Consider the following 27,634-nt stretch of genomic DNA (forward strand, 5'->3'; position numbering starts at 1 on the left):
CTTGCCCCTGAGCCCCTGATGAGGAGTTAGAAGAAATTAAGACCCCTGGGATTGTGTATGTGACCAGAAGTCACATCAGATTCTGCCACAACTGGCAAGTGTGGCTGATACTCTTCCTACAGCCCCCCTGTTGTTCTTGGTTGGAATTGAGATCCAGACTCTGGGCCCTATGTCCACCCCTGCCACCACCCACAGCACAAAGCTACACTGAGCCACCAACCAGCGTGCCCCCCAGAGCAGCCTCGATAATGAGCAGATGGGTCCCTGCTTGCTGCTGAAGTGCCAGCACCCACTTCAGACTTTCACATGAGAAATAAACTTTCATTTTGTTCCAGCTGCTGTTGTCTTGTCTCTGTGGCTACATCAAAAGTTCTAATATCGTATATTTTAAAGGTGCTAAGAGAGTAGATCTTAAATATTCTCATCACAAGAAAATAATTCGTCATTCTGTGAGGTAGTGATGCTAACTAAACTTACTGTGGTAATCGTGGTTCAATGTATACATGTATCACATCACCATGTTGGACACTTTCAACTTTACAGTGTTATAACTAATGTGCTAATTGATAGTCAATGATGTCTTAATAAAACTGAGGGAGTGGCAGGGGGGAGTTCTGGCCAACTGCGAAAGAAGCAGAAAAATTAGGTTCAAAGAAACTGCTGCCAGTTCAGCAGTTATCTCTGGAGCCAGAAAAGAAGGGTCCAGGCAGCTTTCTCCCCATATCGCTCTGATGTGGAGCATTCCCCTTTTCTCTAGTTTTGTCTGCCCCCATGGACCTCCCAGAGTCCTGCTTCCTGAGCTCCTCCAAAACTTCAACTTGGAAATATATTTAACGAACTCTATCTGACCATCAAGCCTATGTGTCCTTGTGGGTCCAGGAAAAACAAAAAAAACAGCGAACGAACAAACAAAAACACAAAACAAAACAAAAAAACTAGCTACAGACTCCTGACTCATGGTCCAAATTCTCAGTAAAGAAAAGTGGTCTCTTGAGTTTTGTGCATTGGCAGTATGGTAGCCAATGAGGTTTATCCAAGGAACAATTATTGCTTATTAAGAAATGTTCTCTGGCAACAGTGGATTGATTCCCTGCTTTTGGGTTAGGTGCTGGTATAGTCCTCTCTGGGATGGTAAGGAAACATGTCCACTCAGGGCCATGAAAGAGAAATCAGTTTCTCTAGGAACTGATTTGACATGTCTACCTGAGGAGAGAGAAGGGGAAGGCAAGACAGTTTCAAGGCTCCACATAAATCTCATTGGCTCCTTGGCTTCCTTCCTTTACGTGGCAGCCCAGAGCTCTTCCTGCGTGAACATCTTTGAACAGCTATCATCAGGTAGGCGGGGTGGGTGAGCTAGGGGAAGGTAGAGGACCAGGATGGGGAAGTGTGTGACGTGGGGCGGGGTGGGGGTGGAGGGGCGAACCCAATTGCCCAAGATCAAAGCTAGGGAAATAAAGTTTCATTGCCAAGTCCAAAGGTCAGGGGCAGTGGAAAATCGGACACAAAGCCAAGGTCAGGAGCCAGCAGAACCAGGAAAAAAAAAAAAAAAAATGAACAGGGCAGGAAAGAAGCCTAGGTGATACATGGTGGCTGCTGAGAAGGAGCTGACAACAAGCCCAGCTTCACTTCTCATAATGTACACTCATACACAGAAGTGTCACAATGAGGAAGACGGAGCCTGCCTGGGCTGAAGCCCTATCGCCGCGGAAAAGAGGAGAAACCAGTGTTTCTTAACCCAAGTCCATAATCTCCGTAACTAACACAAGATTGTGTGCATTTGTGCGTTTTTCTGATATTGCTAAAGGGAACAGCGCCCCCAAGAGGGTTATTTGAAGGCCTGATTCCGGTCGTCCCGCGAGAGGGATCACTGCGGGATCTCCCGTCTTGGCAGAGGCCTCGAAGGGCTGAAAGCCTCGGATGCCCTCGAAAGGGGCGGAATCCCTCCCTCCTCGCCTGCAGCGCGGGTGCCGTCTGAGCTAATTCCCCCAGGGAGAAAGAGGAAGAATTAAGCCAGCGATAGAGGATGGACACACTCGCGGAGGGACGAATTAAAAGAGGGGGGACACTGGTGCCCCTCCGAACAAACGCACCCTCACCCCTCTGGTGGGGTCCGGCTGGAGTCCCGATCCGCGTTCCCGCCTCTGGGCCGTGCAACCGCGCCCCCCAGCGCCAGCCCGGGGCACCCGGGGAGCGGCGCGGAGCCCCGCCCCCAAGCCCGCCCCTCGGGGGCCGTGGCGCGCCTGCGTGACGTGGCGCGTGTCTACGGCGGCGCACGCCGAGACGGAAGAGGCGCGGGCCGGGAAAGGAGCGGGCCGGCGGCTGCGGCGCCTCTGTCCCCATGGCGCTGTGGCGCGGCTCTGCGTATGCCGGCTTCCTGGCGCTGGCGGTGGGCTGTGTCCTCCTGCTGGAGCCGCAGCTGCCCGGCTCGGCGCTTCGCTCGCTGTGGAGCTCGCTACAGCTGGCGCCCGCGCCTCCGGGACCCGGCTCCCCTGAGGGCCGCTTGGCGGCCGCCTGGGACGCGCTCATCGTACGGCCGGCCCGGCGCTGGCGCCGCGTGGCCGTGGGGTGAGTGCCTGCGGGGCCTGCGTCTTTGGGTCTTTCCAGGAAGTGCGGGTGCTTCGGGCCTCCGAGGGCCGCCTTGGAGGAGTTCGGGCGGCTGGGGAACTGGGAGGTAGAACCGCGCGGAAATAGGGTTTCCCAGACGTTGCCGGGAAGGCTTCTCGGCGCTGGTGTCCACGCTGCCTCCTTGGTGAAGCGTCGGATGTCTGGGACCAGCCCTGTTCGTCACTGCTGCAGGGACTCATCAGACTGCTTTTTTCCTCTTGCCTGGTCTCTGCGCCCCTCTGTCATCTCGGTAGGATCTAATAGCCTCTGCAAATCCCGCGCAGCCTGACACCCTCCTGTGCTAGTCTCCTTCAATCCTGTTACAGATCTTTTGGCGACTGCCTTTTTGCGGTCACACTTCGAAGACGCTCGCCCTCTTCTGAACGTCTTGAGTGGTGTGGTTCACTACCTTTAGCTATCGACTTTATCTCCCTTGTTTCTCCTTCTTAATACCGTAGTCTGGGAGACCGTCGCTATTGAAACTGCTCTCTCAAAGCTCACTGGTGATTTGTTGATTTTCCAATTCAGCTGCCCTTTTTTAGTCTTCGTTGTCAGCCCCGTGCAGTCTTCCACGCGCTGAACATGCCTTTCTCCTTGAAACTCCTTTTCTTCCCTTGACTTCAGTGACATTGCATATTTAATGTTCTCCCAACTCACAGGGCCTCCTTTCTTTGTATTCCTCATTGTTCCCTTCACACTAACTTTAAACCTTGTCTTAATTCGATTTAAATATCTTGCCATCACCTCAGAAGCATGATACAAAAGCAGACCTTCTATGAAGTACTCTGCTAGTTTTTGTGAGTGCTTGAGGCAAGGGTAGAGCAAAGTTATCCTGAAGATTAAACAAAATAATTGTGTAATCTTGCATGGTGTCTTCTGTAAAGAGCACACAAATGTTAGTATTTTTTTAATATTTATTTTGAGTCATCTCTGCACTCATTGTGGGGCTCATACTTAACCCTGCGATCAGGAGTTGCATGCTTCATGTACTGAGCTAACCCGGTACCCCATAGGACTCTTTTTTTTTTTTTTTTTTTTTTTTTAAACCAGCATATAGTTTCTTCAGATAGTATTTCCTTTTATCTCTTCTCTCAAGTTCAGGCCCTTTCACCTACTTCCTTATGAGTTTCTTTTAGGTTTTGTTTGCTTGGTTTTTTGTTTTTAAAGATTTTATTTATTTTGTGAGAAAGTGCACAGGTGCAAGTCGGGGGGTGGGGTCAGGTAGAGGTAGAGAGAGAATCTCAAGCAGACTCCATGCTGAGTGCAGAGCCCAGCATGGGGCTCCATCTCATGACCCTGAGGTCATGACCTGAGCTGAAATCAAGAGTCAGATGCTTAATGAACTGAGCCATCCAGGTGTTCCTTCTTATCAGTTTCTTAAGTGTCCTCCCTGGCTTTATGGACATTCAGCAAGTATCAGCAATTATATGGTATGTGTCAAGTCTTTGCTAGGCTCTGAGGATGTAAAAATGGGTGAAGACAAAGTATCCACCTCATTTGTTGAAGACAGATATATTCATTATTAGTGTTTAGCCTGACATGACAGAATACCACAGACTGGGTGACTTAAGCAATAGGAATTTTCTTGTGGTTCTAGAGGCTGATAGTCTCAGAATGAGATCCTGACTAGCAGATGGCCTTCTTCCCACCACTTAAACTGTATGGACTTTCCTCTGTGCATGCATACTCCTGGTGTCTCTTCTTGTTATATGGAGATTAGTCTTCTTGGATTATGGCCTCATTGAACCTTAATTATCTCTTTAAATAGTCTTTATCTCCAAAAACATCCACATGTGTGGTTAGGGCTTGAACATATGAATTGATGGGGGACAGGGGTACACAGTGCTGTCGATGACAATTTGAAAAGTGCTTTCAGGATTCATGGTTTAAAAAAAAAAAGTCAGGAGTGCCTGGGTGGCTCAGGGGGTTAAGCCTCTCTGCCTTCGGCTCAGGTCATGATCTCAGAGTCCTGGGATCAAGCCCTGCATCGGGCTCTCTGCTCAGCGGGGAGCCTGCTTCCCCGCTCTCTCTGCCTGGCTCTCTGCCTACTTGTGATCTCTCTCTCTCTCTCTGTCAAATAAATAAATAAAATATTAAAAGTCAGCCTTTGTGTCCCAGAGGATTACTAATTCTCCATCTAGTTAGATCTACTAATGGATCTAATAGATCAACAGAGGAGTGGAGTAAGATGGGTTTCAAAAGTCAGAGTGAAGCCAGGTACGGGGAATGACACTAACTAGATCAACATTCTTACTGACACAGAGTTAATCCCTTCATCTGCATCTTTGCTTGTGTGTGCTTCCTGTGAGGGCTTCAGTATCAGAGAAATCTGGGTTTGAACCTAGGCTCTTCCATTTGTGGCCTTTGGAATGGTAGTCAACCCCCAGCTTCAATTCTTCTCAGCTAAAAGCAGTGTGACTACTTCCCTGTCTTACAGCGTTTTGCAATTGGTGTGGTCTCTTTGAAAATGCCTGTCTTACATTCAGTGCTTCCTAAATACCAGGCTGCTTTCTCTGTCCACAGTGCCATCCAGACTTCACCCCAGGGACCACTGCCCTTCTTTCCCTTTGGATTTTTCTTCTCTGCAGAAATGATTATGATTACCTCTCGCAGTATCTTAGGTATAGTGTTAAAAAGCTAGGAAGAACCTAAAGAAACATTTTGCAGATAATGAAGCAGCAGGGAGGTAATGAAAACAACCATTCTTGCCTCTAAAGAACTTGCAGTCTAGAGGGAGCACTGAGCTCCCCTTCTCCCACCCCCCAAGAGTCTCTGGCAGTAGGCCTAGAAGCCCAGGCTCCCCTAGCCTTCTAGTCCTTCCCCTTGTTTGGGCATTCAGCATCTGTTGTCTTGCTTTGTTTTCCAGTTATTTCATCTGTTTTTGTTTTCTCCAAACTCACACTATAATCTTAGACATTTCTTTCTCAACTCTGAAATTCTGCCTAAAGTCACATGAGCATAATTTTCTCTTCTGGTTCTTTTGCTCCCTTCCTCCTTTTAATATCCCTGAGAATAAAGCACCATAGGTGATGTGGTTGTTACATTCTTGGATGCTTTTGAATTGAGGGAAGAGCAGAGGGAGATTCTTGTTCTGATTAAAGTATAACTAGAAAGCACATTAGTTTGGTATCTGGTATGTAGATGTTCAGTGCTCTTTTTATTATGAAAAGCTACTGAATAAAAATTTTTCCTTTTTAAGTTTTTTTTTCCCTTAGTATTCATGACATGATGAAGTCGGGGGGGGGGCAGAAAATATTCCTATGGTAGGTACATATTTTTAACTCAAAATTGGTTCTGCTGGGTTTTGCCTTGGGTTGCAAAATATGTTGAACATTATTCCTTTCCGTTATGGGAGGGGAGTTGGTTTTGTTTTGTAACTTTTTTTTTTTTTTTAAGATTTTATTTATTTAAGAGAGACATAGCGAGAGAGGGAACACAAGCAGTGGGAGAGGGAGAGGGAGAGGGAGAAGCAGGTTTCCTGATGAGCAGGGAGCCCAATGCAGGGCTCGATCCCAGGACTCTGGGATCATGACCTGAGCTGAAGGCAGACGCTTAACTGACTGAACCACCCAGGCGCCCCTTGTCTTCTAACTTTTGTAAACTTCTCCATTCTCATCTTTAAAGAACCAGACCATGTTCAAGGTCTTAGCGTATCACTGGGGATGAAGGTGATGTGTTTGTGCAAACTGCTATTTTCAGATGTGGGCGTCCCTCAGTGTCTGAACTTTTGCTTTCCAGACTCCGGACCCAAATCCATTGGAAAACATTTTCTTTTGGGCTGTTGGGTGGAAATAGTGTCTCTCACTATCAGAGTTTGTACTATCTGAAACTCGGGAACCTGCTTGCATCTGAGAGCCAGGGAAAGCTCTCCGATTTAAGAGTCCACCCTTGGGGCTCCTGGGTGACTTAGTCTTTTAAGCATCCGCCTTCGGCTCAGGTCATGATCCCAGGAGTCCTGGGATCGAGCCCCACATCAGGCTCCTTACTCAGCAGGGAGCCTGCTTTTCCCTCTGCCTGCTGCCTTCCCTGCTTGTGCTGTGCGTGCTCTCTTTCTCTGCCAAATAAATAAATAAAATATTTTTTAAGTCTATCCTTTAAACATCTAATGTTACATCCAGTAGAAATAAAGAACTGAAGAACATCCTATATGGGTGTTCCTATATGGGGTGGAATTGAGACCAGTTTATAAGGTATGCTTGGTTTATAATCAGTAGGGCTGTGAAAGGAACGTTATTTTAAACTTATCATTAAGCACCTGCCATATGAATGTCAGTGTGTTTTATGCACAGAAAAGCATAGTAACTCTTTCCAATTGACCAGAGTATGTGCCTTTGTTTTAAAAGAATAAGAAAATTTGAGTATTTAAATTATGTTTGGTGGGGAGAAATCTTTTAAAGCGTGGGATCCATAGGGGAAAAATTAAAGAATGCTTATGATGTGGGTGCCGTGAGTTTGTCATTAGGAAAAATGTGTCTCTTTCTTGCCCTTGTAAACCTTGCTTGAGTGATGTCACTGATGTCTACCCTTCATATGAACCTTTTAAAAATTATATATTTTTTAATTAACATGTATTATTTGTTTCAGAGGTACAGGTCTGTGATTTATCAGTCTTAAACAATTCACAGCACTCACCATAGCACATACCCTCCCCAGTGTCCCTCACCCAGCCACCGCATCCCTCCCACCCCCAAACCTCCAGCAACCCTCAGTTTGTTTCCTGAGATTAAGGGTCTCTTATGGTTTGTCTCTCTCTCTCTGTTTTCATCTTGTTTGATTTTTCCCTCCCTTCCCCTATGATCCTCTGTCTTGTTTCTCAAATTTCTCCTATCAGTGAGATCATATGATAATTGTTTTTTTTTAAAGATTTTATTTATTTATTTGACAGAGATCACAAGTAGGCAGAGGCAGACAGAGAGAGAGAGGGGGAAGCAGGCTCCCTGCTGAGCAGAGAGCCCAATGTGGGGCTCGATTCCAGGACCCTGAGGTCATGACCTGAGCCAAAGGGAGAGGCTCAATCCACTGAGCCACCCAGGCGCCCCAATAATTGTTTTTTAATTATAAAAGTAATGCATGCTTCTAAGAATCAGAAATACATCTAGCAAAATATAAAATTCCTCGCCCTTGCCCATCTCATTCCTCTTAGAGTTTACCACCATTAATGAATTCATGTGTTAATTTCCAGATCAAGAGCTTTTTGTTGTTGTTGTTGTTGTTGTTGTTTTTAAGAGACTAGAAGGGAAACAGAGCTATAGTCTACACCAGAATCCAATCGTTTGGGCCTTTCTTATGAATGAATATACTTTCTGCTTTCGAAGAAGCTGCTCAGAATTACCCCTGGAAGCCCATCCATCCTTATCACCAGAAGCTTGTTGTTGGCCTACTGTGAGCTTTGGCCTTCTCAGAAGCTTCCAGCTGCCTGTGTGGTCATCTAGCCCCCCTGGCAAAAATGACATCCCCAGTAGGCAGAGGCAGGAATCAAGGTGATTGTGGGGTGGGGGACAGGAAGTCCTTCTTTAGGTACCCAAATTATTTGACCCTTCTCTAAGGGATGGCTTTTAGGAAAGTAACACTAAAAACATAAATCAGAACTTTTCTGGTTTATATTTTTATAGACAGGCCAAGCCAGACAACCATAGTGCCTTATAATTTGTTTCCATAGAGACAACTAGGTAGTGCAGCACTGGCTTCTCACAGGCCCTTTAAAGGTCTTGGTTTGGTCCACTGAACACCTGCCAAGTGATGAATTGTTACCAGGCTACAGATGTGCCTCAGTCTTTAAGGCGCCACTTAACTGTTGAAAAGTTTCAGCTAGGAGTATTTAGACATTAGGTATTTAGTGAGTGTTACCACCATCCTAATGTGTCTTTGAGGGGAAGGTATCTGATATTTGGCCTTTGATCAAAACTTATATTTTGCTTACTTTGCACCAAGCAGTGTTTCTAAGCATATATTAATCTTCAATACGGTTCTATGAGTCTAACACCCACATTACACCGTAAATGAGGAAGTTGAGAAATTAAAGTGACTTGCCCAAGTCAGAAAGCCAGTAGGAATCCAGACAGTATGTCTCTGCCAACATTTTCTCAGAAATGCTGTATTTATATTATGATAATTTTGTTCTCAAATGCTGAGCACCTGTTTTCTCTTTGTAGCTAGCGTAAAAGTTTGCCACACTGAGGATGCCTGGGTGTCTCAGTTAAGCATCTGCCTTTAGCTCAGGTAATCATCCCAGAGTCCTGTTATCGAGTCCCACGTCAGCCTCCTTGCTTAATGTCTCTCTCTTTCTCACAAATAAATAAAATCTTTAAGGAAAAAAAAAAAAAAGTTTACCATCCTGTAAGAAAGATTCCTGTGTTTCGATCCTAAGATGTTTGTCCAGATTTCGATCCACTTCCTTGGTTTTTCTGTTTGGATACAGTTCCTGGAAACATTTCTCTGTTATTAAATGCAGAGTAGCTTCCATGGTGCTGCTTCTCTTTTCTTTCACACTGCCTCTTTCCTCCTTCCTTCCAGAGTCAATGCCTGTGTGGATGTAGTGCTCTCAGGGGTGAAGCTCTTGCAGGCGCTTGGCCGGAGTCCTGGGAATGGAAAAGATCACACCATTCTGCATTCAAGGAATGATCTGGAAGAAGCTTTTGTTCACTTCATGGGGAAGGGAGCCGCAGCTGAGCGCTTCTTCAGCGATAAGGAAGCTTTCCATGACATTGCCCAGACTGCATCAGAGCTCCCAGGAGCCCAGGTCTGTTTGGTTCACCAGCAGTAAATTAAGATAAGGTGGGGAAAGATAGCTTTTTGTATAAGGTTCCTAGAAGCAACCAAGTAACTTTTCCTCAGTCTCTCTGGAGGGTGATTGTTAGGAATTCAGTTCTGTAGTATTTTCCCTTTCTGTCAAACTGTGTATCTGAACTTTTCATTAACTCCACTGTTTCTAGTCAGTTCAATTCAGCCAACATTTAGGAAGCCTAGTTACCAAAATTTTGGTCCTAGTTCATCTATCAAATTGCTCTTTTTTCATATTACCCAATTTGAAGGTAGTAAAGATGCCCACTCTTGTTTGTGGCTGATAAAGTGGAATAATAATATGGCTGAGTCCTTCCTGAGCAGGAGAATAAGGCTAAACACACAGAGCGCTATTTGTAGCTTGTGCATGGGCAAGGGAGTCCTGGATCCTCACCTCTGCTCTGGTGGCCCAGAGCCAGGTTCCTTACCTCAGCAATACTGATGCTTTGGGTTGGATAATTCTTTGTGGTAGGGGCTGTCCTGCACAGGTGAGATGTCAGCAGCATCTCTCGCATCTACCCACTGGATGACAGACAATAACACTCTCTTCCTTCCCTAGCTGTGACAGTTAAAAAGGTCATACTCAGTTGTTCCCAGGCTGGGGAGAAAAAAAATCACATTGGTTGAGAAGCACTGGTCTAGATCAGTCGTTCTCAGACCTAAAACACAGAATCACTGTGGGGGGAGGTTAATGAAACAGATTTCTGGGCCTTACTCCCAGAGTTTCTGATTCAGTAGATGTAGGGTGGGACTCAAGAACTTACTTCCCTACTGGGAAGTTTCCTGGTTGCATTAATGCTCTTGTTTTGAGGACCTTGTTTTGAGAACCCCTGGTCTACAGGATAGGACCTGTCAGACCTAGGGGTCCCCAAGCCCACACGGTGATCATAAATAAAGCCTTAGGGCCCACATGGTTCTGATACTTTTTTAAGGTACACATGGAGTAAGAGGCAGTGCTGGGCCTGGACATCCCAGGCCCTTAACCCCAGCATACCTTCAGCGACACGTGCCCTCACACCTCTTGAGACTGAATTTTGATTGTTTATTTCAGCGTCTGTCTACCCCCCACCTCCCACCCCCCACCCCCAGTTTTTCCTACTCACCTAAAATCTTGCCTTGGCTAGTCACATCAGTCTAGATGTGGTTCTTGCTAGGGGAGCTCCTTAATGCCATTTTTAATTGGTACTTTTCATGGGCCATTCTTTATGGCCACTTTTATTTTGAGAACTTTCAAGGTTTTAAAGTTCTTTTTGCTTTTGAATCTTCCCATTTGAACATTAAAGTGGGCATAGGCGTTACCCAGCCGAGTTTGTAAAGCAAATAGCAAGCTGTTAAAATGACGGCTGCAGTCCTTTTTATAGCTGAGTTCACTAGTGAGATTCTGATCTTTTATGAAAGTATCTCAGTAGTTCTAACATGGTGACAAGTCTGCTGCTAAAAGTCTTTATTATCATTGTATTTGAACCACTAATTCAATTTCTATTCTCTTCTGCTTTGATCCTGCCTTTTGTTTCATGATGCAAAAAAAGATTTTTTTTCTATAAAGATAGCTTTTTGATTGTCCAAGTTATTTCTTAAAAGTATGAGGTCTAAAATGCTCTCCTTACCTTCCGTGAAGGCAACACTTCATTTGATGTCTTTTCAAACTCCCTTAAACTATAAGCAGATTGATAAAACAGTAGTTAATAACTATTACATGAAAAATCTAAAATCCACTTCATAAAATCTTAATATTTTCCCTCAAGATTTTTAGTAAATTCATCTGGCCATAATAGTCAAATAAAAATTCATGCTAAAATGAAAAAGACCAAATTTTAGCCTGTATCTCACAGAAAGCTTTAAATTTACCTACAGGAAGCAGTTATTGTTTACCTGAATCTGGAGTTGGTCAACAGGAAGCTTAGGATGGAAGTGGTGTCTAGAATCTAGAATTGAATTGTTTAGTCTGTGCCTCTGCATGTGGTCGAGGGCTAGAAGGTAAGATAGTGGCGTTCCATCTGAGCAAGAGTATTGATTAGGCTTCTCAGTTTTCATAATGGAGCATCAGCCTTATCCTATTTGATAGGTGTCCAAAAGCATGTGGATCCATCCTTAGTCAGCAACATGGAATACCGGCCTTGAGTCATCTGCCTCTCCAGCACCAGGTCTGCAGCTGAAAGGAGTGGTGTTTAGGAGACATAGTTCTATGTTAGGACCCATTACCCTTAGACTTGCTCCTAGGAAAGCCTTTATATTTTCTAACACATCTTTTTTGAAACTTAGCAACAATCATTTACCGAGCGCTTACTGTAGTAAGAAGAGAGCCAGTCCTGCCTTGAGGGAGCTAGTCATGTACCCAGATGATAGTAGCCCAAATGGACAAGGGCTTTAGTGGAGTTCGAGTATAGGGATGGCAAGGGATCTCTAATCCTGTCTGGGAGGGCGGCTGTGGAGGCTGAGGTGGCAGTGGGGAAAGAGAGACAGCAGATATGACAGAAGAGGTGCGTGCAGGTGATTCTTGAGAAGGAAGTGGGTATTTCCCAGTGCATGAGAAGGGCTGGGCATCCAGGAGAGAGGAATAGCGTGTGCTAAAAGAACAAAGACCGAGGAAGACAGGCTCAGAGAGCTATAGGCATGGTGTGGGAGGGAAGCACAGGAGAGGAGGTAGAAAAGAGAGCACAGGGTTGGGGGGCAGATAAAGAAAGGCCGTGTGCCTCACTTACAAGTTGAGTTTAGTTCATTGAAGTATCTATTGAATGATTTTTAGGAGGAGAGTAACACAGTCCTATATTCATTTCAGTAGGACTGTGGCACAGAAGATAAGATCTGTCCACATTTTTCATGTTTCCTTTATCTCTTCTAGCTTCCTGAAAGCTCAAGGCCAGATCTGATCTACAATTAAGGCAGTTACACTAATTTTCATGGTTAACATATTTGGGTTTTTTTAGCCTTTGTTTATAATTCATTGTCTGTGAACCTAGGAGGTTAATAATTTTATTAAAACTTCATCTGTGTGTTACTGTTGTAAAGTAGCCTCAAAATTTTGGGGTGGGAAATGGACTATAAATTAACAAATTAAAAAAATTACTAAGCTTGGGTAACATGGGTTGTTAAAATACTGTCTAATAACTTTGAAACTGTCTTACAGCACTATGTAGGAGGAAATGCAGCTTTAATTGGACAGAAATTTGCAGCCAACTCAGATTTAAAGGTAAGTCAAATTCCCAGATTAAAATCTGTATCTTTCACTAGTATTTGAATAATTTTGGAAGCAAGAATAAATATTCATTTTATGGACCACCTAGGATGTGCCAGGCCCTAGGTCTCTTGTTAGGAGGCAGTACGGTACTAGTGGGACAGTAGTAATAGCTAGTGCTTCCTCAGTGCTTACTGTGTGAGGAGAGTGCTTTGCATAGACAAGCTCTGTTAGTCTGACCCACATCTGAGGCCAGTTGGTGCTGTGGTTGGTATTGTAATTGTCTTGCTTTCCACATGAAGCTTAAGGCATAAAGAAGGTCATAGCTAATCAGAAATGGAGCTTTTCTAACCTAGAACCCTAGCCCTTATATTCTTAAATATTATATCACATGACAGTTGAGAGGATTTGGGCTGTGGAATCAGTACCTAGGACTAGGGAACACACTGATGAGAGAAAAATATAGTTGTCTGTATTGATGATCCTGGATCCAGAGTGTTGGGAAATGAAGGCCTTTAGATGGAGGTCGATAGAGGAGAGTGTCTTCAGGTCTTAAAAACCATTTGGTTTAAACGGAATTAAACATTACTGCTATATTCAAAATAACATGTGGGTGGGAAAGTTCTCTGCTATGAGTTGAATAGGGGGAGGCCAGCTAGGAGGTTTTTGCTCTTGCAGTATTGTAAAATGATTAAGATTTTGAATTTGAGCAACCAGAAGGGGAGAAACAGATGTGTCTGAAGCCTACTAAAAATGGACTCACTTGAGGAGTGCCTGGGTGGCTCAGTCGTCTGAGTGTCTGACTCTAGACTTCTGCTCAGGTCATGATATCAGGGTCATGGGATGGAGCCCCATGTTGGGCTCCATGCTGGGTGTGGAGCCTGCTTGAGATACTTTCCCTTTCCCTCTGCCCTGCTCCCACCATGTACTTGTGTTTGTGTGCGTGCTCTCAAAAAAAAGAAAAAAATGAATTGAGATAGAATCACTTGATGCTAAAGCATACATGAGGACAAAGAAGATAGACTTGACAAAGATGAATCCAGAGTAAACAAACTTGAGAAATGCAGAATAGATGTGGCTACTGATGACAATGGGGAATCATGAGTAGTCCTCAAGTTTGTGGGACCTGGCCTGAAAATAGAAATATAGGTCAGGGGCACAGAATCAAAACCCCAGAGATACCCAGAAATACAGATAATCAGCTATTTGAGGAGGAAAAATGCATATGGAGCCACATTGTACACCAAGAGATAGATGTGGAGAGCATGTTAAAGTGTGAGCAGTGGCATTTTAATAAGAATTAAAGTTCTTATAAAACATTGGGATTGGAAATACAAAATTTTTGTAGCCACTGTCTTTAAGGTACTAATTAACTCCCAAATAGAGATTGGAAGTTCTAGGACTGACTTGCAGAAATACTACCAGTTGATAGAAGACCAGTTATAAGCTCGTTAGAGCCAGGCTCTTCCCATCAGAATCCTGGTCCCCAAAAGGCATTCTCATGACCCTGAGAAGTAATTCTGGCCTCTGAGAGGACAACACCCCAAAAGTTCTGGGCAAATACAGGATTGACCTTTTAATATCGACCTCTTCAGAGGCCAGCATTTCCTCTTGGTTTCTGGAAAAGCCAGGCCTAGGACCAGTCCAATTGGAAGACATCCTGGTAAAGTAAGTCTGGCTTTGGTGGGAGATTGAGAAAAGAAAAGGGATTTTCGACACGGCCCTCATAACAGTCTGAAGAAGTAAGATACTAAGACCCTTTTGAGCATGAGAAAAGAGGTTAAGCAATGAGCTTCAGGACACCTAGCCTGGAATTAACTGAGCCAGGATTCAAGCTCTGGCTCTCCATGACCTTAACGACTCTGTACTAATCTCTCGGATTTAGTTTAACCTGCTGAAATGCTTCTCAACAAAGTGATCGTCTGAGATCAACCAGAGGTTAAGGGCTAGGTATTTTCCAAAGGTAATAATAAAAATAATAGTTAATGCTTACATAGTTCTTATTATATGTCAGGCACTGTTTTTAGTGCTTTGTATATATATGAATTCATTTAACTTTATGATGCCCTATAAGAGAAGTCTTATTATTATCCTCACTTTGTAGATAGGAAAAATGAGGCATGAAGAAGTTGTAACTGTTCAGGGTTGCACACCCAGTAAGGGGTGGAGCTGGGATTTGAACCCAGGTATTACAGCTCCAGAGTTCACACTCTTTTTTTTTTTTTTTAAGATTTTATTTATTTGCCAGAGAGAGAGAGAGAGTACACACAAGCAGGCAGAGAGACAGGCAGAGGCAGCAAAAGAAGCAGGCTCCCTGCTGAGCAAGGAGCCCGATGCAGGACTCTATCTCAGGACCCTGGGATCATGCCTGTAGCCGAAGGCAGTGTTCAACCAACTGAGCCACCCAGGCATCCCCAGAGTTCACACTCTTAATGGCCATGCTGTATTGTGTCTCAGAAGCAGTAGAGCAAAGGCAAATTTAGTCGAATGATAGAATGGAAACTGTGCAGGGGTAGAGAGGGCCTTTAGAAAATGTATTTATGGGGGCACCTGGGTGGCTCAGTGGGTTAAAGCCTCTGTCTTCAGCGCAGGTCATGATCCCTGGGTCCTGGGATCAAGCCCCACATCAGGTGCTCTGCTCAGCAGGGAGCCTGCTTCCACCTCTCTCTCTCTCTGCCTGCCTCTCTGCCTCCTTTGATCTCTGTCTGTCATATAAATAAATAAAAATCTTAAAAAAAAAAAAAGAAAATGTATTTATGTTGTTTAGCCAAGAATTAGGAATAGATACTGTATTTCGTCAAATACTGTTTTTGCATCTTTTGAAATGATTGAATGGTTTTTGCTTTTCAGTTTGATATGTGGTAATTACATTGGTTTCCAGGTATTAAACCAACCTGCATCCTTAAGATAAACCTCACCTGGTTCGATGTATTTTCATTTTTCATATTGATGGATTCCGTTTACAAAATTTTGCTTTAAAAATTTATATCAGGCACCTGGGTAGCTCAGTTGGTTAGGCGACTGCCTTTGGCTCAGGTCATGATCCTGGAGTCCCGGGATCAAGGCCCACATTGGGCTCACAGCTCTACTTGTGGAGCTCTCCTTCTCTCAAAGAAATAAATAAAATCTAAAAAAAATTAAAATTGGCATCAATTTCTATGAGGTCTGTACTTTCCTTGTATGTCTGCCTGGTTTTGGTATCAGGGTAATACTGACCTTATAGAATGAGTTGGGAACTGAGCCTGGGTGGCTCAGTTGTTAAATGTCTGCCTTCAGCTCAGGTCACGATTCCAGCATCCTGGGATCGAGCCCAATATCAGGCTCCCTACTCAGGAGCCTGCTTCTTCCTCTCTAGCTCCCTCGTGCTTGTGTTCCCTCTCTAGCTTTCTCTCTCAGTCATAGATAAACAAAAATCTTTAACCAAAAAATAAAAAAGAAATATTTTCTTAATTGTTTGTAGAATTCACCAGTGAAACCCTTTAGGCCTGGAGTTTTTGATGTGGAAAGGTTTTTAACAAGTGTGATTTCTTTAATAGATATGGAGAAATTCAGATTTTGTTTCAAGGAATTTGTCCATATCCTCTAATTTGGTGAATTTATTGTCATAAAATTGTTGTATTCTCTTATCCTTTTAAGATCTATAGAATCTATAGTGATATCTCTTATTCTTGATATTGGTAACTTATATTGTCTTTTTTTTCTGGGAAATTCATCCTTTTCTTGAAGTACAGTTGACACAGAATATTACTTTTAGGGGTATAACATAGTAATTTGATATTTACATACGTTACAAAATAACATGATAAGTATAATTATCATCTGTCACCATACAAAGATATTATATTTTCTACTATATTTCCTATGCTCCCCATCCCTATGACTTATTTTTTTTTTAAGATTTTATTTATTTATTTGACAGAAATCACAAGTGGGCAGAGAGGCAGGCAGAGAGAGAAAGGAGAAAGCAGGCTCTCCGCTGAGCAGAAAGCCCGAGGCAGGGCTCGATCCCAGGACCCTGGGATCATGACCTGAGCTGAAGGCAGATGCTTAACCGACTGAGCCACCCAGGCGCCTCTCTATGACTTACTTTTAAGTGGAAGTTTGTACCCTATTCCCTTTACCTTAGTTTGCCATCCCTCTACCACCTTTCCCTCTGGCAGCCCTGAGTTCATTCTGTGTATTTAGGAATTTCGTTTTGTTTGTTCTTTTTTTTTTTTTTTTTTTTTTTTTTTTTTTATTTTTTATAAACCTATAATGTATTTTTATCCCCAGGGGTACAGGTCTGTGAATCGCCAGGTTTACACACTTCACAGCACTCACCATAGCACATACCCTCCCCAATGTCCATAACCCCACCCCCCCCCCCCCACCCCCCCCCCCCCCAGCAACCCCCAGTTTCTTTTGTGAGATTAAGAGTGGTTTATGGTTTGTCCCCCTCCCAGTCCCATCTTGTTTCATTCATTCTTCTCTTACCCCCTTAACCCCCCATGTTGCATTTCCACCTCCTCATATCAGGGAGATCATATGATAGTTGTCTTTCTCCGATTGACTTATTTCACTAAGCATGATACCCTCTAGTTCCATCCATGTTGTCGCAAATGGCAAGATTTCATTTCTTTTGATGGCTGCATAGTATTATGTTTTGTTTTTCAGATTCCACATTGAAGTAAAATCAAATTCACTTAGCAGATTATCCTGTAGGCCCATCCATGTTGTTTTAGATGGCAAGGTTTCATTCTTTTTTATGGTTGAGTAATAACGCATTGTATATATATAACATCTTCTTTAACCATTCATCTGTCAGGGATATTTAGACTGCTTCCATATCTTGACTAAAGTAAATAATGCTGCAGTGAACATAGGGGTAGGTTTGTTTGTTTGTTTCTTTAAGTAGGCTCCATTCCTAGCACAGAGCCCAACAGGGCTTTAACTCATGACCCTGAGATCAAGACATGAACTGAAATCAAGAGTTGGATACTTAACAAACCGAGCCACCCAGGCATCCCATTATTCTTTTAGAATTAGTGTTTTCATTTTCTTTTTTTTTTTTTTTTTTAAGATTTTATTTATTTATTTGACAGACAGAAATCACAAGTAGGCAGAGAAGCAGGCAGAGAGAGAGAGGAGCAAGCAGGTTCCCCACTGAGCAGAGAGCCCATTGTGGGGCTTGATCCCAGGACTCTGGGATCATGACCTGAGCCGAAGGCAGAGGCTTTAACCCACTGAGCCACCCAGGCGCCCCAGTGTTTTCATTTTCTTTGGGTATATACCTAGGAGTAGATGTGCTAGATCATACAGTATTTCTATTTTTAATTTTTTGACGAATCTCTGTACTGTTTGCCAGAGTGGTTTCACCAGACTGTTACATTCCTGCCAGAGTGGTTTCACCAGACTGTTACATTCCTGTCAGTGGTGCATAGCGGTTCCTTTATCCTCAACATCTGTTGTTTCTTATCTTTTTGATACTGGCCATTCTGAAAGGCATGAGGTTATCTCTCACTGTGGTTTTGATTTGTGTTGCATTTCCCTGATGATGACTGATGCTGAGCATCTTTCAGTGTGTCTGTTGGGCATCTCTATGTCTTCTTTGGAAAAATGTCTCTTCCAGTCCTCTACCCATTTTTTTTAAAGTCAGATTTTTTTTTTTGGTGTAAGATAGATGAGTTTCTCACATATTTCATTATTAACCCTTGATTCAGATACTTCATTTGCAGGTACCTCCCATTCATTGGGTTGTCTTTTCATTCTGTTGATAATTTCTTTTGCTATGCAAAACTTTTTAAAGGTTTTTAAAAATTTATTTATTTGACAGAGATCACAAGTTGGGGGGGGGGCAAGCTTCCCGCTGAGCAGAGAGCTCTATGCGAGGCTCCATTCCAGGACCCTGAGATCATGACCTGAGCCAAAGGCAGAGGTTTTAACCTAGTGAGCCACCCAGGTGCCCTGATGCAAAACTTTTTAGATTCATCTAGTCCCACTTGTTTATTTTTGCTTTTGTTGCCCTTGACTGAGGAGATAAATCAAAAAAATACTGCTTAGAATGATGCCCAAGAACTTATTGTCTGTTTTAGGAGTTTTATGGTTTCAGAACTTAGAAGAACTAAATGTAGTTCCTTTTGGATATGATGGAAGAAAGTGGCTGAGTTCCATTCTTTTGCAGGTAGATGTCCAGTTCCCTCAACTAATTTATTGAAGGAACTGTCTTTTCTCCATTGTATATTCTTGCCTCCTTTGTCATTGAATGGCCATATAAGCATGGGTTCATTTCTGGGCTTTCTATTTTGTTCCATTGATCTTTTATGCCAGTACCATACTGTTTCAATTACTATAGTATTGTGTAATGTAGCCTGAAAGCTGGGAGTGTGAGCCTCCAGCTTTGTTATTCTTTCTTGAAATTGCTTTAGCTATTCATGGTCTTTTCTGATACCATATAAATTTTAGTATTATTTGTTCTTAGTTCTGTGAAAACATGTTCTTGGTACTTCAGTAGGGATCGCACTGAATCTGTAGATTGCTTTGGGTAGTATGGACATTTTAACAATATTAATTTTTCCAGTCCAAGAGCATGGTATGTCTTTGCATTTATTTGTGTCATCTTTGATTTCTTTCTTCACTGTCTTACGGTTTTCAGAGTACAGGTTCTTCACCTCCTTGGTTAAATTGATTCCTAGACATTTTATTCTTTATAATGATTCACTTTCTTCTTTTTTAACTTTTTTTTTTAACATTTTTTAACATTTTATTTATCTACTTATTGTGAGAGAGAGGAAGAGCACAAGCAGAGGGAGAGGTAGGCTCCACCCTGAGCAGGAAGACTGATGTAGGACTCAGCTCAATCCTAGGACCTGAGCCAAAGCCAGAGGCTTAACCGGCTGAGCCACCCAGGTATCCTAACATTTTATTCTTTCTTTTTTTAATTTTTTAATTTTTTTAAATAAACATATAATGTATTTTTATCCCCAGGGGTACAGGTCTGTGAATCGCCAGGTTTACACGTTTCACAGCACTCACCATAGCACGTACCCTACCCAATGTCCATAACCCCACCACCCTCTCCCTCCCCCCTCCCCCAGCAACCCTCAGTTTGTTTTGTGAGATTAACAGTCTCTTATGGTTTATCTCTTTCCCGATCCCATCTTGTTTTATTTATTCTTTTGCTACCCCCCAGACCCCCCACATTGCATCTCCACTTCCTCATATCAGGGAGATCATATGATAGTTGTCTTTTTCCGATTGACTTATTTCGCTAAGCACAATACCCTCTAGTTCCATCCACTTTGTGGCAAATGGCAAGATTTCATTTCCTTTGATGGCTGCATAGTATTCCATTGCATATATGTACCACATCTTCTTTATCCATTCATCTGTTGATGGACATCTAGGTTCTTTCCATGGTTTGGCTATTGTGGACATTGCTGCTATAAATATTCGGGTGCACATACCCCTTCGGATCACTACGTTTGTATCTTTAGGGTATATACCCAGTAGTGCAATTGCTGGGTCATAGGGTAGCTCTATTTTCAGCTTTTTGAGGAACTTCCACACTGTTTTCCAGAGTGGTTGCACCAGCTTGCATTCCCACCAACAGTGTAGGAGGGTTCCCCTTTCTCCACATCCTCGCCAGCATCTGTCATTTCCCCACTTGTTAATTTTAGCCATTCTTACTGATGTGAGGTGGTATCTCATTGTGGTTTTGATTTGTATTTCCCTGATGCCGAGTGATGTGGAGATTTTTTCATGTGTCTGTTGGCCATCTGGATGTCTTCTTTGCAGAAATGTCTGTTCATGTCCTCTGCCCATTTCTCAATTGGATTATTTGTTCTTTGGATGTTGAGTTTGCTGAGCCCTTTATAGATTTTGGATACTAGCCCTTTGTCCGATATGTCGTTTGCAAATATTTTCTCCCATTCTGTCAGTTGTCTTTTGGTTTTGTTGACTGTTTCCTTTGCTGTGCAGAAACTTTTGATCTTGATGAAATCCCAATAGTTCATTTTTGCCCTTGCTTCCATTGCCTTTGGCAATGTTCCTAGGAAGAAGTTGCTGTGGCTGAGGTCGAAGAGGTTGCTGCATGTGTTCTCCTCAAGGATTTTGATGGATTCCTTTCTCACATTGAGGTCGTTCATCCATTTTGAGTCTATTTTCGTGTGTGGTGTAAGGAAATGGCCCAATTTCATTTTTCTGCATGTGGCTGTCCAATTTTCCCAACACCATTTCTTGAAGAGGCTGTCTTTTTTCCTTTGGACATTCCTTCCTGCTTTGTCGAAGATGACCATAGAGTTGAGGGTCTTTTTCTGGGCTCTCTACTCTGTTCCATTGATCTGTGTGCCTGTTTTTGTGCCAGTACCATACTGTCTTGATGATGACAGCTTTGTAATAGATCTTGAAGTCTGGAATTATGATGCCACCAACTTTGGCTTTCTTTTTCAATATTCCTTTAGCTATTCGAGGTCTTTCCTGGTTCCATATTAATTTTAGGATTATTTGTTCCATTTCTTTGAAAAAAATGGGTAGGATTTTGATAGGGATTGCATTAAATGTGTAGATTGCTTTAGGTAGCATAGACATTTTCACAATATTTGTTCTTCCAGTCCATGAGCATGGAACATGTTTCCATTCTTTGTGTCTTCCTCAATTTCTTTCAAGAGTTCTTTGTAGTTTTCTGAGTATAGATTGTTTGCCTCTTTGGTTAGGTTTATTCCTAGGTATCTTATAGTTTTGGGTGTAATTGTAAATGGGATTGACTCCTTAATTTCTCTTTCTTCTGTACAGAAATGCAACTGATTTCTGTACATTGATTTTTTTATCCTGACACTTTACTGAATTCCTGTACAAGTTCTAGCAGATTTGGAGTGGAGCCTTTTGAGTTTCCACATGTAGTATCATATCATCTGCAAAGAGTTATAGTTTGACTTCTTCTCTGCTGATTTGGATGCCTTTAATTTCTTTTTGTTGTCTGATTGCTGAGGCAAAGACTTCTATTACTATGTTGAATAGCAGTAGTGATAACGGACATCCCTACCATGTTCCTGACCTTAGCAGAAAAGCTTTCAGTTTTTCTCCATTGAGAATGATATTTGCAGTGGGTTTTTCATAGATGGCTTTGATAATATTGAGGTGTGTGCCCTCTATCCCTACACTTTGAAGAGTTTTAATCAGGAAGGGATGTTGTACTTTGTCAGATGCTTTTTCAGCATCTATTGAGAGTATCATATGGTTTTTGTTCTTTCTTTTATTAATGTATCACATTGATTGATTTGCAGATGTTGAGCCAACCTTGCAGCCCTGGAATAAATCCCACTTGGTCGTGGTGAATAATCCTTTTAATGTACTGTTGGATCTTACTGGCTAGTGTTTTGGTGAGAATTTTTGCATCTGTGTTCATCAAGGATATTGGTCTGTAATTCTCTTTTTTGATGGGATCCTTGTCTGGTTTGGGGACCAAGGTGATGCTGGCCTCATAAAATGAGTTTGGAAGTTTTCCTTCCATTTCTATTTTTTGGAACAGTTTCAGGAGAATAGGAATTAATTCTTCTTTAAATGTTTGGTAGAATTCCCCTGGAAAGCCGTCTGGCCCTGGGCTTTTGTTTGTTTGGAGATTTTTGATGATTATTTCAATCTCCTTACTGGTTATGGGTCTGTTCAGGTTATCTATTTCTTCCTGGTTCAGTTGTGGTAGTTTATATATCTCTAGGAATGTATCCATTTCTTCCAGGTTGTCGAATTTATTGGTGTAGAGTTGTTCATAGTATGTTCTTACAATTGTTTGTATTTCTCTGGTGTTAGTTGTGATCTCTCCTCTTTCATTCATGATTTTATTTATTTGGGTCCTTTCTCTTTTCTTTTTGATAAATCTGGCCAGGGCTTTATCAATTTTATTAATTCTTTCAAAGAACCAGCTCCTAGTTTCGTTGATTTGTTCTGTTGTTTTTTTAGTTTCTATTTCATTGATTTCTGCTCTGATCTTTATTTTTTCTCTTCTCCTGCTGGGTTTAGGCGTTCTTTGTTGTTCTTTCTCCAGCTCCTTTAGCTATAGGGTTAGGTTGTGTATTTGAGACCTTTTTTGTTTATTGAGAAAGGCTTGTATCGCTATATATTTTCCTCTCAGGACTGCCTTTGCTGTGTCCCACAGATTTTGAACCATTGTGTTTTTATTATCATTTGTTTCCATGAATTTTTTCAATTCTTCTTTAATTTCCTGGTTGACCCATTCATTCTTTAGAAGGTTGCTGTTTAGTCTCCATGTATTTGGGTTCTTTCCAAATTTCCTCTTGTGATTGAGTTCTAGATTCAGAGCATTGTGGTCTGAAAATATGCAGGGAATGATCCCAGTCTTTTGATGCCGGTTGAGACCTAATTTATGACGCAGGATGTGATCTATTCTGGAGAATGTTCTGTGTGCACTAGAGAAGAGTATGTGTTCTGTTGCTTTGGGATGGAATATTCTGAATGTATCTGTGATGTCCGTCTGGTCCAGTGTGTCATTTAAGGCCTTTATTTCCTTGTTGATCTTTTGCTTGGATGATCTGTCCATTTCAGTGATGGGAGTGTTAAAGTCCCCAGCTATTACTGTATTATTGTTGATGTGTTTCTTTAATTTTGTTATTAATTGGTTTATATAGTTGGCTGCTCCCATGTTGGGGCATAGATATTTAAAATTGTTAGATCTTCTTGTTGGACAGACCCTTTGAGTATGATATAGTGTCCTTCCTCATCTCTTATTATACTCTTTGGTTTAAAATCTAATTTGTATGATATAAGGATTGCCACCCCAGCTTTCTTCTGATGTCCATTAGCATGGTAAATTGTTTTCCACCCCCTCACTTTAAATCTGGAGGTGTCTTTGGGTCTAAATGAGTTTCTTTTAGGCAGCATATTGATGGTTTTTTTTTTTTTTTATCGATTCTGATACCCTGTGTCTTTTGATTGGGGCATTTAGTCCATTTACATTCAGGGTAACTATTGAGAGATATGAATTTAGTGCCATTGTATGGCATGTAAGGTGACTGTTATTGTATATTGTCTCTGTTCCTTTCTGATCTACTAGTTTTAGGGTCTCTCTTTGCCTAGAGGCCACCTTTCAATCTTTCTTGTAGAGCTAGTTTGGTGTTTGCAAATTCTTTCAGGTTTTGTTTGTCCTGGAAGCTTTTTCTCTCTTCTTCTATTTTCAGTGATAGCCTTGCTGGATATAGTATTCTTGGCTGCATGTTTTTCTCGTTTAGTGCTCTGAATATATCATACCAGTTCTTTCTGGCCTGCCAGGTCTCTGTGGATAAGTCTGCTGCCAATCTAATGTTTTTACCATTGTATGTTACAGACTTCTTTTCCCGGGCTGCTTTTAGGATTTTCTCTTTGTTGCTAAGACTTGTAAATGTTACTATTAGGTGATGGGGTGTGGACCTATTTTGAGGGGGGTTCTCTGCATTTCCTGGATTTTGATGTTTGTTCCCTTTGCCATATTAGGGAAATTCTCTACAATAATTCTCTCCAAAATATCTTCTGCTCCCCTCTGTCTTCTTCTGGAATCCTAATTATTCTAATGTTGTTTCGTCTTATGGTGTCACTTATCTCTGGAATTCTCCCATCGTGGTCCAGTATTTGTTTGTCTCTTTTGCTCAGCTTCTTTATTCTCTGTCATTTGGTCTTCTATATCACTAATTCTTTCTTCTGTCTCATTTATCCTAGCAGTAAGAGCCTCCATTTTTTATTGCATCTCATTAATAGCTTTTTTATTTCAACTTGGTTAGATTTTAGTTCTTTTATTTCTCCAGAAAGGGCTTTTATCTCTCTGGAGAGGGTTTCTCTGATATCTTCCATGCCTTTTTCGAGCCCAGCTCGAACCTTGAGAATCGTCATTCTGAACTCTAGATCTGACATATTACCAGTGTCCATATTGATTAGGTCCCTAGCCTTCAGTACTGCCTCTTGTTCTTTTTTTAATGTGGTGAGTTTTAAAGCCTCGTCATTTTGTCCAGATAAGATTATATGAAGGAGCAAATAAAATACTAAAAGGGTGACAAAGACCTCAGGAAAATGTGCTTTAACCAAATCAGTAGAGATCCCAAATCGTGGGAGGGAGAAAGGGGATAAAAAGTAGTTCAGGAAAAAAAAGTTGAAAATGAATACAGAAAAAATATTTAAAAAGAAAAAAAATTTATATATATATTAGACTGGTGACTAGAACAGGGTCGCACACTTAATTTTGGGAGTATTTTGGTCTCTTAGAAGAAACTACCTCCCAAAATTTTAAAGTATGGAAAACATATATAAGGGTAGACACAATGAAGGGATGGAATATGCCTATAAAGATAAAAAAAAAATTTAATTTCTAAAAAAGGAGTTGATAAAGTAAGTTGGTTGGGAGAATAAAGAAAAAGAAAGTGGAGAGAATTTATTCGGGCTGGAGACTAGAACAAGCCCGGAGCTAGATTTAGGATATATTTTGTTCTGTTAGGAGAAGTTGTACCCCAAAGTTTTTAGAAGATAAAACCCTATGTGTATACAAAAAATATAGTTAGATACCATGAAGGATAAAATATGACTATAATAATGAAGGTTCAAAAAAGATTATTATTTTTTTGAAAGATTATTTTTATTATTTTTAAGATAAACTAGTTAAAAAAACATTGAAAGAGGAAAGGGTAAAAGTTAAAAAAATTTAGCAGAAGAAAAAAAAATTAACTGCAAGACTAAAGAATCATGGGGGAAAAGCCATGAATTCCTTGCTTTGCTTTCTCCTCTGGAATTCCACTGTTCTCCTTGGTAAGTGAGCTTGGTCTTGGCTAGATTTCTTGTTGATCTTCTGAGGGAGGGGCCTGTTGTAGTGATTCTAAAGTGTCTTTGCCTGAGACAGAATTGCCCCGCCCTTACCCAGGGGCTGGGCTGAGTAGTTCGGCTTGGGTTCCGTTTGCTTTTGGGAGCTTTTGTTTCCTGAATGCTGTCCACAGAGTTCCAGAGGATGGGAATGATAATGGTGGCCTCCCAGTCTCCGGTTGGGAGGAGCCGAGAGCTCGGGACCCCACTCCTCAGTGCGCCCTCAGAGAAAAGCGCTCAATCACTCCCCTTCAGATAAAAGTGCTCGGTCACTCTCTTCTCCCTGGTCTCTGGCCAGGCCGGGAGCTCATCCAGCCTGTGACCTGTTCAAGGTAACCCTGAGTTGCAAGCTTACTTCTCGGCTTTGTCTCTGTACCCAGTTTCCCCGCTCTAATACCTGCAAGCTCTGCGACACTTAGATACCCCCGATCCTTCTGTCACTCCATGGGACCTGGGGCCACGCTGACCCCACGTGGGCTTCACCCCAGTTTAGCCTCTGGAGCAATGTCCCTCAGTGGAGCAGACTTTTGAAAGTCCTGATTTTGTGTTCCATTGCACTGCTGCTTGCCGGGAGGCGGCCCCTCCCCCCTGCAGTCTCTCTTCGCGTCGCTTTGGATTCACTTCACCGCGGGCTCTACCTTTCAGAAAGTGGTCCATTTTCTGTTTCTAGAATTGTTGCTCTTCTTCTCTTCAATCTCCTGTTGGATTTGTAGGTGTTTGCAATGGTTTGATAAGCTATCTAGCTGATCTCCTGCTACTTGATGTAGTCTCAGCCTGCTACTTCTCTTGCCATCTTGACTCCCCATTTTATTCCTTTTAATGCAATTGTAAATGGTATATTTTTTCTTAATTTTTTTCTGCTAGTTTGTTTCCATATAGAATGCAACAGATTTCTGTATATTTTGTGTACTGTGACTTTAGATCCCACAGTTTTTTTGGAGTCTTTTGTGTTTTCTAAATATAGCATTATGTCTAGATGCCTTCTATTTCTTTTTCTTCTCTGATTGCTGTAGCTAGAACTTCCAGTACTGTCTTGAATAAAAGTTGCGAGAGATGTATCCTTGTCTTGTTCCTGATCTTGTCTTATTCCGGATCTGTTGAGTATGATGTTAACTGTGGGTTTGTCATATATGATGGCCTTAATTATGATGAGTTGTTTCCTCTATACCCATTTTGTTAAAAGTTATTATATTTTGTTAAATGCTTTTTTTTTTTTTGCATCTGTTGATAATCATATGATTTTTAGCCTTCATTTAGTTAATGTGGTATATTACATTGATTGGTTTGCGGAAATTAAACCGTTCTTGCATTCCTGGAATAAATCCCACTTGGTTGTGGTGGAAGGTTTTTTTTCCCCCCCTAATATCTAGATTCTTGCTTTATTTTCTTGAGTCAGGATTTCTAACTGTCTTGCCAGAACATGCACATTTGAACTTTTATTGTTGTTGTTTTCTTTTTTTCATTTTGTTTTATCCATCATTCTTCGTTGTTTTTCTTTTTAAGTTTTTATTTAAATTCTAGTTAGTTAACGTATAGGGTAATACTAGTTTCACTAGTAGAATTCTGTGAGTCATCACTTCCATACAACACCCAGTGCTCCTCACAAATGCCCTCCCAATACTTGTCATGCATTTAGCCAATCCCCCCGCCACCTTCCCCAAGCAAACCACAGTTTGACTTCTTCCTTTCCCATTTGGTTGCCTTTTGCTAAGGCTAGGTCTGAACGATCTTTTTAATGTACTTGAAATGCAGTTTGTTAATATTTTGTTGAGGACTTTTACATCTATGTTCATCAGTGATATGGCCTGTAATTTTCTGTTTTGTTTTCAGGGTAGTGTTGGCCTGATAGAATTAATTTGGACATGTTCCTTTCTCTCTGTCATTTTTTAATAGTTTGAGAAAGAGGTTGTAACTATTTTTTAAATGTTTGGTAGAATTCACCTGTGATTTCATCTGATCCTGGACTTTTGTTTGTTGAAAGTTTTTTGATTACTGATTTAATTTCATTACTAATAATTGGTCTGTTCAGGTTCTTTCTTCCTGTTGCACTCTTAGAAGATGGTTTCTAGGGCGCCTGGGTGGCTCAGTGGGTGAAGCCGCTGCCTTCGGCTCAGGTCATGATCTCAGGTCCTGGGATCGAGTCCCACATCAGGCTCTCTGCTCGGCAGGGAGCCTGCTTCCTCCTCTCTCTCTGCCTGCTTCTCTGCCTACTTGTGATCTCTCTCTGTCAAATAAATAAATAAAATCTTTAAAAAAAAAAAAAGA

The 27,634-nt window shown here is 41.9% G+C and overlaps 1 protein-coding gene across 2 annotated transcripts in view; it reads left to right on the top strand.

The window, feature by feature from the left end:
* Positions 1-2,262: 2,262 nt before the first annotated feature.
* ADPGK (ADP dependent glucokinase) overlaps positions 2,263-27,634 on the top strand; it is a 42,880-nt gene continuing 17,508 nt past the window's right edge. For both annotated transcript variants that reach the window (XM_059371889.1, XM_059371890.1), the window contains exons 1-3: positions 2,263-2,565; positions 9,118-9,343; positions 12,512-12,574. In XM_059371889.1, the coding sequence (XP_059227872.1) occupies positions 2,339-2,565; positions 9,118-9,343; positions 12,512-12,574 (516 nt within the window). In that variant the 5' untranslated portion in view covers positions 2,263-2,338. The remainder of the gene's footprint in view (positions 2,566-9,117; positions 9,344-12,511; positions 12,575-27,634) is intronic.

The sequence above is a fragment of the Mustela nigripes genome, chromosome 13 (assembly GCF_022355385.1).
Source record: "Mustela nigripes isolate SB6536 chromosome 13, MUSNIG.SB6536, whole genome shotgun sequence".
Taxonomy (NCBI): Eukaryota; Metazoa; Chordata; class Mammalia; order Carnivora; family Mustelidae; genus Mustela; species Mustela nigripes.